At 38.2% G+C, this 12,148-nt stretch overlaps 1 protein-coding gene across 1 annotated transcript in view; it reads left to right on the forward strand.

Annotated features, from left to right (window-relative positions):
• Positions 1-11,687, forward strand: part of LOC136874898 (uncharacterized) — a 46,052-nt gene extending 34,365 nt beyond the window's left edge. Inside the window, exon 3 of the mRNA XM_067148601.2 lies at positions 11,350-11,687. Coding sequence (XP_067004702.2) covers positions 11,350-11,552 — 203 coding nt within the window. The 3' untranslated portion in view covers positions 11,553-11,687. The remainder of the gene's footprint in view (positions 1-11,349) is intronic.
• The last annotated feature ends 461 nt before the right edge of the window (positions 11,688-12,148 follow it).

The following is a 12,148-nucleotide window of genomic DNA, read 5'->3' on the forward strand; positions in this document are numbered from 1 at the left end:
CATGTCCTGTTACTTTATGCACGTGCCAAATTAATTCACATTTTAGTCTTTGTGGTACTATTATTCTTTTCTTCTTTGTGGTCTTATCTATGACTTTCGTTAATAAGCCGCTCAACATCTCATATTTGTCTTCTATTAACGGTTCCCTCTCATCAGCCATCAACTTGTCAATTATGATCTTTAATTTTTCATCCATTTTCTGATATTCAGCAAGGTCTTCTAGTTTTGATAGCAACTCCTGGTCTTGACTATCTAGCGTTAACTGTAAAACATTCTCCTCATTGTCTGCTGGATTTCTGCTTAATGCATCAGCTAATATATTTTCTTTCCCGCTGCAGTGTTCAATTTTTAGGTTAAATTGCTGTGTGTAAAGCATCCACCTAGTTACTCTTTCGCTGGTCATCATTGCTTTTAACCCAAAGGTTAATGCCTTATGATCCGTTCTGATGATCACGGGGTATCCATAAATAATTCGTCTCCATTGCTGTAGTGCATGTATTATGGCAAGGAGTTCGAGCTCAGTCGTTGTATAATGTAGCTCGTGCTTTCGCAGTTTCCTGCTCGTAAAGGCTAAGTATGTCCGTCTCTTAGTCTCCTTTTCCTCTTGGTATAAACATGCTCCAACACCAATATTTGACGCATCTGCCTGGACAATAAAATCTTTCTCGAAATCAGGGTACCCTAGTTTGATGCTTTGCCTAAGCAATTCTTTCATTCTTATGAATGCGTTTTCGGCTTCCTCGTTCCATTTCCAACGGTTATTCGCCTTTAAGAGTTCCTGGAGCGGTGCAGCTATTTCTGTATAACCTCTACAGTGGTCTGAAAAGAATCCAGTCATGCCTAGGAATTGTCTTATGTGCTTCACTTTAGAAGGACGTGGGAAATCACAAATTGCTTTGATTTTTACAGGGTTTGGCTTAACTCCTTCGCCGTCTATTATATGTCCAAGGAAAAGCACTTGGTTTTGGCAGAATTTTGACTTTGCTAGGTTAATTTTAAATCCGGTTTTCTGCAGGTTACTCAGCAATTTTTCTAATTTTTCACAGTGTTCTTCGAAAGTTGTACTGCCAAATACTAGATCATCGACATAACAGTTGACAAATCCTTTTACTTCATCGGTTAGGTTCTTATCTAAGGCCCTTATCAAAACGGCAGAACTGTTCTTCAACCCAAAAGGCAACCTGCAGTAAGCGTACGTTTGGTTATCAAACATAAACCCTGTCACTATCCTTGACTTTTCCTCCAGTACAATGTGATGGAAGGACGATGTGCAGTCTAAGCTTGAAAAGTACTGCAGACCTCTAAATTTTTTATTATATCCTTAATCCTTGGGACCTTATTGTACTCTGGAATAAGTCTCTCATTGAGGACCCTGGCATCCACGCACGGCCTGAGTTTTCCGTTGCTTTTCTTTACTATTACCAGCGGGTTCAAATAAGGTGTGGTTGTCTTTACTATTATTTCGTCAGCCATCATTTCCTGAATAATCTTTCTTACTTCTGTTAAATACCTTTCTGGTACATCGTATAATTTTCCTTTATATGGTGTCCAGTCATTGACTAATATTTTATATTTAAAGTTGGGTATTTGACCCGGTTTATTGTCGAAAACTTCGATATGTCTCAAAATTTCATAGATTTTCCGCTTTTCTGTGGATGATATTGTGGCTTCGGTCATAGTCTTCCAAATTTCAGTTTTCTCTTCCTCCTCCTCTTCGATAGCCATTATTTTCGAGCCTATCAATTAATGCTAAATCTATCTCTTGTTCATACACGTCTTTCTTTTGATCTTGGCCTTCCATGATCTCAGGATCAATTTCCTTCACCATAACCTTCAAGTGTTCATTTTCGTCTGTAAGATTATTAAGTTGTATGGTTTCTATAGATTGCATTCCACCATTCTCTGTTACTGGGAACCGGACTTCTCGTCTTTCCATATCAATGGTCATTCGTGTCGTTAACATGAAGTCTATACCAAAGATGATATTATATTTTATCCTCTTCATGACCATGAATGGATGTTCAAATCTGTGTCTTCCTATCATGACTGTAACGTATGCTTGCATCTTGCAATCAACAGATTTATCTGGGATTATTCCTCTTATTTTAACTCCTGATACTGGGATTGTCGGTATGTCGATTCTTTTAGCAAGTTCTTGGAAAAATGTCGATGCCATTACACTGATACTTGCTCCAGAGTCCACAAAGCAATGCAACTTTATGTCGGCCACTGTTACTATGATTACGGGTAACCTAAATTTTGTTCTCTCTTTGCCATGATCATTTTCGTCAAGCAGGTCATCAGGTCGAATATCCCAGTGGTCTACTTGCGCAATTATCCAACTACGAATTTTGTCAATTTTTCCATTTCTTTTGCTACTTGTTGTCTCCTCATTTTTCAATTGGAATTCGGAGTTTTTTTTCCAGGTGGCTCCGAATTTCCTATGAATTCAGGAGTGTTAGGGTTGAGTCTTCCTTCTTCAGCTTTCCTTCGTTTATACGATTGTAATTCGAGGCTCTCCGCTCCCTCGATGTCTCCATTTATATCTTTGTCTTTTATCGCTTCTTCCCATCTGTTCTTATTTCGTCTTTCCTCTCGCAGTTGTTGTATATATTTACGATTTTCTTCGTTCCTGCGATAACTGTTCTGCCCTTTCCGGTTATTAAACCATGATCTGTTTCTGAAATGTTGTTGGTTCCTGTTGCCTCGAAACCTTGAATTATTTGTATAATATGGGTTGTGTCTATTATTATTCTGTCCACATTGCCCATTAGAGTTTCCACTGCATTGGCAACAACATCTCTTTCTGCCCTTCTCTCTGTGTTCATCATGGTCCTCTGGCCTATTCTTTGATTTATGACTTTCCCTATGGTTTGTTTCCTCGGGACTGATGGTATTTATTACTTCTTCTTGGGCCGTATTCCGTATATTTCTATTCAATGGGTACGAGGATGTCATATCGATCTGTCTGAGCTTCCTTTCCATATCGACTGCGGTTTCAACATCTGAGGCTGCTAATAACCTCTGCACCTCCGGTGGAAATTGCCTTTGAATAGTTTTTATGGCCTCTAGCTCGCTTGGAGCTGAGTTTAAGTCCTGAAACCTGTGAAATTGAAACGAGAAGTAATCACTGAATCGGGTTTGGCCTGTTAACGAAAACATTCTTGCGTAAAGTTCGATTCTTAGTTGTTGTTGAATTTCTGGACTCCAAAACTTTCTTAGGAACGCTGCCTTAAATTCCTCATAGCTGTGGAAAGTATATTTAAAAGCTTGGAACCAGATGTTCGGGTTTCCATCTAGATGTTTTTCTATCACGCGCAGCTTCTTATCCTCTTGAATTCTACCTTCGCGGAAATGTTCCTCCATATCTCTGAGAAATTGCTTGGGTGAGATTTTTGATGTGTTATCAAAATGCTTTGGGCGGTCGTCATAAGTTTTTATGACGTTTATTATGGTTGGACTTTCATTTTGGCTGCTTCCATTTACCAAATCTATGCTCTGCCTACTTGGATCCAGTGTTCTTGATGGTGTAGTCTCCCTTTCATTAATCTGAATCTCTATCGCTTTTTGCCGTTCACTACAATTCGAAATAACGGATTTCGTTGTCTGGTTTTCTATCTTAATTTCTTGCATTTCCCTCCTAATCTGCCTTAACTCCTCTTCTGTCTTCTCCATCTTCTGGTCCGCCTCATTCTTATCGCTCTCGATCTTCTCTTTTAATTCATTAATTTTTCCGGCCACTGTGCCAGCTGCCTGATCGAATTTCTCCTCTAATTCTTGATGTCTGATCTTCAATCCTTCCATGCCGCTTGTTATTTCACTTAATTCGTCCCATTTCTTCTCATTACTGACTTTTAGTTCCCGGAGATCGCTGGTCAGTTTGCTAATCTCCTCATCCTTCAACTTCTTGATGATTTCCTGGCTCTCTGTAACCTGTCCTTTAATTCTGTCCATTTCTTCGTGTATCTGCTTGTTTCCATTCTCCATACTCTGAGTCATTTCAGCTATCCAATTCTGTATTTCCAATCGATTTCTTGTGTTGTCTTCCTTTATTTCCTCCAGTTCCTTTTTCCTCTCTTCACGTTGTTTTTGTTGCCACTCCTCCTGTTTTTCTTCTTGTTCTTTCCGGAACTCCTTTAAGAATTCTTGTTGCTTTTGTTGCCATTCCTCCTGTTCTTTCCTCCTTTCTTCACGTTGCTTCTGTTGCCATTCTTCCTGTTCTTTCCTCCTTTCTTCACGTTGCTTTTGTTCTTTCTCTGCCCGTCTCCCATTCTTCTCTTCTTCCTGTTTCTTTTCTTTCTCCTCACGTTCTTGTTTTTCTTTCCTCTTTTCGTCCTCTCGTTCTTGTTTTTCTTTCTTCTTTTCGTCCTCTCGTTCTTGTTTTTCTTTCTTCTTTTCGTCCTCTCGTTCTTGTTTTTCTTTCTGTCTCTCTTCTTCTTGTTTCCTTTCTTTCTCTTCACGTTCTTGTTTTTCTTTCCTCTTTTCTTCCTCTCGTTCTTGTTTTTCTTTCTGTCTCTCTTCTTGTTTCTTTTCTTTCTCTTCACGTTCTTGTTTTTCTTTCTTCTTTTCGTCCTCCTGTTTCTTTATATATTCTAGAAACCATAACGGCATTCCTTCATGCTTTTCCTGTGCTCTTTTCATTTCTTCTTCTTGTTCCCTTCTGGTTTGCACTCTTCCCTGAGTTGCCATTTTTTCGTCAATTTCAGTTAAATTTCGAATAATTCCTTAATTTCCTAACCAACTTTAAGTTTTTAGGTACTCTAATATCACACAGTGTCAATGGATATGCGAAATATTCAATTACTAAATCTAAAATATCCTTAAAGCTAGCAATCAAGTCTTATATACTAAATGTTCAGTTAGTTTCTCAAAATTATTTGAAATATAGACCTTCCTGAAGATCGATATCATCCTATCCGTTAAAATATGAGCAACTTCCCAACGAACTCAGATCATTTTCCTTTGAATTCATTTCAGAATTAGTTTCCCAAAAAGAGAAAAATGGTTATCCACCATGTGGTATTCATCATTTACTTACATACTAACTATTGATTCAAATATCAAGAGCAAATTCAATCATATTTTAAAAATAAAAAAATGAAATATGAAAACCTACAATTATTTCAATAAAAATGGTAAAATATCCTCCTATCACTCCATCTAATAATCTACTTCTGGAAAATATTCATATTTACCCATCATTCTCTCAATACTTAATTATCAGTTTCTCATCCGAGCCTAATTTCTTGAGAAATCTCCAAGTATTTCTTTCATCAACTGCACGTTGGGTTCCTTTGCTTCCCACAACGTTCCGCAATATCATTCTCTTTTGACCTCCATGTTGGTTCAGCAGTAAGTTATCGGGTTATTCTCTCGGGTCTGACTCTCAATTAAATATTCGATCCCGCGGTGTCTTTCTCTTCAAGCGCCCCATTCGTGTATACCTTTTCCTCATTTCGCACGGCACCTTTCTCCTTATTTTGCTCCACTGTTGGGGGCCAAAAATTACTTCCTTTGGCAACCAATAGTTCCCACGGCGTCTTTCTCCATTTGCATCACGTTGAGGCGCCAAAAATTACTGCACCCTACGGGTCAGGGTAACCACAGTAATTCCCAACTAGTCAGTTAAACACATCTCAGGGTATCCTTGCCTCCAGAAAAATGGTTGATTTTTCTATGTTTGGTTTTACGTGTGTCCGAGGAGAAATACCGGTACCATAGGCAGTTCAAAGAAAGTAACGATGCCATGCGCGGTGCAGAGACAGTAACGATACCATACGCTCAGTAACTGTTTCGAGAACGCAAACTTCAGTCATCCTTTTAGAAATAAATAAAAATATATATATATATATATTCGCACAACGAGAACCTTACACACTAAATAAAACTATTAACTACCAATATAAATGAAAACTCACTTCATTATATAAGAAATTAATCAAGAAACACATTTATTATATTGTCAAGTTTCGCAAAAGAAATGGTTAATATCAGGTATGTCTCATTAGCTTTGATTATGAACTTAATAAATAAATATTTTAATCAATGAGTCAAATATCTTAGGTCAGCGCTGCCTATTTCCTAAACTAAGCTTTCATCTTAATACATTGAGTAACGTATTCCTGAAATGAATTATCTTCCATTTAAAAATTACATTTGGTCACAAGAGCATATTACTTCACAGTCTTTTGGCCACGGTCGAAATTCGTTATTTCAATAAATTATTCCATCAGTCACGGTATAATTATATACCTCATTGAAATACAACCATCACGTTGTTCAAGTCTCTACGAAAATGAATTGAATTTGAATAATATGTCCTGAATACAAATATCAGTGACCTATATTACGTTGAAAAGTATCTGAGTTCGTTGGTGCTGGTTAGCGTGAAGAAAATGAAATATTGAATGACGCACTAAGTTCCTCGGTCCTATTGCCACATAAATTACGGCTCCTAACTAAGTATTCACTCTAATAATATTCCATATAAACAAAACATCGATGATATCCTACGTAAATGTCAAATAAATTCCCTATTCTAGCTAAATAATTTCTTATGTATCGTATATCAGCTCGATATACATACAGCCAGTAAGCATTTATCATGTATATATGTGTGCTAATGCCAACACAAAGATATTTCAATACTACATTACGTTACTACTTGCATACACGCTTATTCTTCCATGCAATATCCATTCATTCCGTATATGACATAATCATGTATTCCTTTATTCATCGCCGGTTGTTATTCCTGTCAAACCACTTTCACACATCATTAAAATATACGAAATATTATTATTGTTCGTACCTTGCTGTAGTTCCTCGCTGGGGCATGCTTATATTCTGTAATGGCACTGCATGTGCTCCAATATCACATATTAAACTTATCTAATACGCTTTACTTCCTATTACTCTGCGCAATATATCATTTCAAATACTATACACACTTCCTATATCTCACCATTAACCTCCAATTCAATTCATATTTAACTCATTTAGCATTTACAACTAGCGCGTTTAACCTCCAATACTTAATTATACAACGATATGTATCCCATGAATAGCGCAGAATTCGTTCCTCAGAACGCATTTTTTAATCTTCCAATTCCGTATATAACCCCAAATTCAGTATCTTTCCTTTCAATAAATCATACAGCAAAGAGTATGGTAACTAGTCTTAATCAATTCAACGTGCGTCCCTCTGTGACGTAACCGGGTTTGACTATTACTACATCACGCATGGACCTTCCTAACTAACCGGGATTCCTTGAAAATAGCTGTTGCACTATGTCGTATTTTTAAATGGTATTCCTTCATCCTTGGATAAAGTAATGTAGTAACACGCTATCACCTCATAATGAGATGTCAACTTAAATATTTCACATTGCACTCTCTTATATTCATAAGCACACTTAATTATCTCATGCTTAGGCTATTCAGATCTACTGTATATACTGGTAATACTCCACATAAGAAATTATATTACTTAATACTATTACTTAGCTCGCCATTCAATATCTCGGGCCTTAGTTGCTTCTCGGTGCGGTCGTAGTCCTTGGGTCAGGAACTGGGTAGAAATTCCACCAGTGGGATGTCAGGTAGAATGATCTCCTTCGCACGGGTCGGGTGGTTTTAACGGCCAGGACGACATCTCACTCCAGGTTGGTCTATGCCGATTTAGCCAGCCATCATCTGCTCAGCAAGACAGTAGACAAAATGCGATGATTCTGAAAAATATAAGCTCATCATAGTTCTGCGTAGAATATATATTTTATGGTGATTGCTTCCTTATTTGGTTTTCCTAGTGATTATTTTCACTCAGCGTGGCTTAATCTCGAGCTCTCCCGTCTCAATCAAGTTCCTATTTTCAAACGGCTTTGCGTCTGAGTATCTGGACGTATTATTCTAAGCTTCAGGATTTTACTTGCTCCTTCCAGTATTTTAACGCTTATTTATTCAATTCGCTCAATACTTCCTTGTTCTCAGCGTAATACTTCTCGCTAAATGTTGCCAATATTGCTTATTTTAGAGTGCGAAGTTCGATACGTCTTGTTCTCACCGCGTCAATTTTTTCAAGTCAGTTTTTTGTAATAAACTGTTTTATCCTTATTTTTTTTAAAAACAATTCTATCGATTCTGCACCATTGTACACCGCCTTCATAGTGGTAGGTTTAAGTTAGTCAAGGCCTCCTAGCATACATCAATATCGATATCTTGTTATACATTTCTTTGCCTTGGCTGGCCTCTACCTTCCGTAGGCGCCATTTTGAATACGTCCAGTAAATGCATGTACAGTATGTATGTATGTATGTATGTATGTATGTATGTATGTATGTATGTATGTATGTATGTATGTATGTCTGTCTGTTAGGTCATCAACCCAGAGACTGGTTGGATCCTCAAATAGCACCACCAAAGGCTAGCAGATATAGGGAAACCGAAAAAAAAATATTTAAGCTGATGTTTTCTTACCTCAAGCGTGCAAGCGGCATCTTCAGTTATCATCATTTTCTCCTTCAGATGGTTTACTAAGACTTTCCCATTCTGCAACTGATTAATAGCTCGTCGATACTTCTGCCTTTTCAATTTTAGCTTCTTATGGGATTTATGAATAACTTCCCTGGCAACCTGCATGAAGGTCTGGGCTTTCCTTGGTGACTTTATCATTTCCTCAGTGTAATCACCAACATTTTCTGAACACCTTTGTTTTGGGAAGAGACTCATTCTCCTCTTCCTGAGGAACACTGAAAAAAATATGAAAATTATAAGGGTCAACAACAAAAATGTCTTACCTATGTGTAATATAGTAAGCTGATATGCTGCAATAGATGTTGCAGTTGAACAGAATGTTAAATGTCTTAAACACAAATATTTCACATAAGGATGACAGGACACATTCCTTCATAAATCTATGGAAAATAATAAAGAAAAATAAGAAAATCTGCTCACACACAACTTGTTGATGCAACAGGATCCACTTGAAGTTTCCTCTTCACAGAAGGTTTTCTCCTCTTCTCAGCTAGTAAAAGGTGGGGTGGAAAATTAAAAATTGTTGGTACTGCATTTGGCTTCAGTTTAACTCCTACACCAAATGCTTCATTATCAAAACATTCCGGTGAAAAATGCTTAGAGCATAATCTTGAATGCTTTCCAGGCAAAAAATTCTCTCTTCTTAATGCAACTACCCATTGCTTTTTCTTGTCTCATCAGCAGGAAAACTGAAATCAATAAAAGCACAGTATTCAAAATTCCTGTAACCGGGAAACTGGAACTGTAACCAATAAAATAAATTACATGTAATTGTACGTATTCTACAGACACCTGACAACAACTGTATGAAACCCCGTACATCATCATCATATTTACGTAAATACTTACCCGTGAAAGGAAATGTCAGATCCTTTTTTGAAGGTCTCCTTGCCTCCATACGCTACGCAATAGTGCACCATCGCTTCATTAACAGTAGCTAAAAGTCACTTTTAAGTACGCTGATCACTATTCTCGCCTATAACACAATGTTCAAAACATCGCACTACCCACCAGTCAGCTGATTGAGATCCTTGCTTCAAGAATGTGACGTCATCAGCCATCTATTGGATATATGATAGAAGTATTCAGGTCACTTCTTCGGTATGCCTAAATATTCCAGGTAGTAGAAAGTGAGGCCCTCAAATGACCGAAAGGGTTAAAACACAAGGGGCCTGTTTTAGGCACCTCTTACGACAGGCAGGGAATACCGAGGGTGTTATTATACAACCCCAACCCATGAGCGGATATTCGTCTGGGTGTTTGACCGGTTCTTGGCAGGGCATAGTAATTCACAGACCGGACACGAGAGTGTATGGAGGTTGCTGCAGCTTGAAGCCAGTCCGCACTCGCCAGCCGAAAGTTATTCGGCTGGGTGTTTGACAGTGGCGAATTTCCCATACATGCGACTGATGTGATACATCCCTTTTATAAATATGCATTGCTTATATTTTCATGGAAGTTATTTATATAAAATTCAAACGCACAGTTATCGATACTCAGAGATGGATGTAGCGAGCGTGGATGGTTGCCAAACTACTCCAGAGATGGCAGCACGAGAATTGAACCCTTGTTGGTTGTTGACCTCTTCCGTGGGGTTGGAATGCGAAATGAACAGTAACATCCGCCAAGAGAGTGGTGCATGCTGGAATCTTGTAAGTCACATCGCATGGCCGAGATTTATTTGTTATTTCGTGAAATACTGGAGTTCTTGCTTGTGAGCGGTTCTTTCTTGTGCTACAGATGATGATATATGACAGATGTGTGCTGTAGTATTATAAGTAATGTAGTTTCGTGTGTTTGTGGTGTAAATATCAAACAAAGAAAATGTGGGAATGATGCGATTTTGAAATGACATCACACCGATCAGAAAGTAGTTCAGGCATGGATGTGGGAGCGCCAGGGTCGCGCGTTTCAACCGCACAATCCGAATTGAATTATTCTAACCATAGTGTAATCGGAGGATTATTAAGAGAAACATTTACTATGCTTTCTTTTAAGGAGAAAAGCAGAATTACAAATGAAGGAAAACCGCGTCCAACTCTGAATGTAACTACACAACTTAAGTAGTGTGTTCGCCATTTCAACAGAAATATTTATGAAACTGACCATTGGATTGGTAGATGTGAGATTTTAAATAAACTTTTCTGCTGGCCCTGTTTGTTGTTTTCTCTTGAAAAATATGTGTGGAATGACGGTCTGTTTGCGTTGATGTTTCCAATTATTTTTTTTTTTCGGTTACATCCCCTTAACCAGATGTCAGGAGTCACCACTGGTGTTTGACCGGTTCTTGGCAGGTCTTATTGTTAGTAATTTACAGGACGGACACGAGTATGTGTGTGGAGGTTGCTGTAACCTGCAACCAATAATATAGTACTTTAATAATAATCGGCACCCGCTGGCTGAGGGAGACACAGGGAACTGTTGGCGTTTGAAGGCGAAAAGGTAGTTCGATGGTTTCAGTAGAATTCTTGGGAAAACAAAGCTCTCTCCGCGCCCACATCCAGCAACTCAGAAGTGACAGCTTGCAAATCAACGATAAACAGAAGTCAGCAACCTGGCCAACTAGCGACCCGTGAAGGATGGGCTCGTTCTGTTAATAAATTTAAAGGGGTATTATTTTTTGATCGATTTTCATATACATCAGTTTAAATTCAAAATTACTTTGTCGAAATTTTGTATTCTTGTATTTTGTATGCCATGAACCTTCAGCATCTTTAGTTGGCAACGCCACACATACAACCAGAATTGTTTTAATGTAAGACCTAAAGATTTCTCTTGATAAAGAAACACTATCAGTTCTCCTCTCTTCTGTTTCAGATGAAGGCAGAGCATGTGGTCATTACGAGATCCAGTTCCCCAAGGTAGCCACAACCAAGTGTAGACCACCACTGGAGTGTCTGGGGGGCCACTGCACGAAACCCTCACTATTCCGTAGAGGAATGAGGCCTCAATACGTAGCAAGGCTAGGACACCCTTACTCCGCCAAGAAGATGGCAATGTATTCTAATATGTGGAAATGAACAGCGCTACCATCTTCTTAATCACAAACTAAAATCTCAGGGAAAATATATGTGTATTGTAACATTTAATCAAGACCTATCTCCAAACTTGAGAAAATAATATGTATCTTATCCAAATGAATATATACTTGTAAAGTTAAATTTAATTTCTATCAATATTTCCACATATTCCCAAAGAATTTCCCTACAGTACGGTTTTAAATAGGGAGTATTTTCCTTCTATAGCACATCCTAAAATTATCCTATACGTTATACACGTGGAGGTCGCTTTGGTCCTCGTGAAAGCAATACAGTAGGTTGCCTGTGTATATAGAAACTCTAAAAATTCAAAGTATAATTGCACGATGGCTTGCATTCTTGTATTAGTAGTAGGATAGCTCTAACTGCAGATAGGTGATGAGAGTGTCGGCCCTCAGACTCCAAGATCATAGGTTCAAATCAGGCAGAGGTAGTCGGAATTTTAAGGGCAAGGAAAGATCGATATAGACAAGTAAATGATCAGGCATGGATCGCTCAACAGAGGTTTGTTTTCTGCCATCTGGCAGAGAAAAATGAATGTCGAAATTGACACACTGGCAGCCTAATAGGCATCAAAT

The sequence above is a fragment of the Anabrus simplex genome, chromosome 5, assembly GCF_040414725.1.
Source record: "Anabrus simplex isolate iqAnaSimp1 chromosome 5, ASM4041472v1, whole genome shotgun sequence".
Lineage (NCBI taxonomy): Eukaryota > Metazoa > Arthropoda > Insecta > Orthoptera > Tettigoniidae > Anabrus > Anabrus simplex.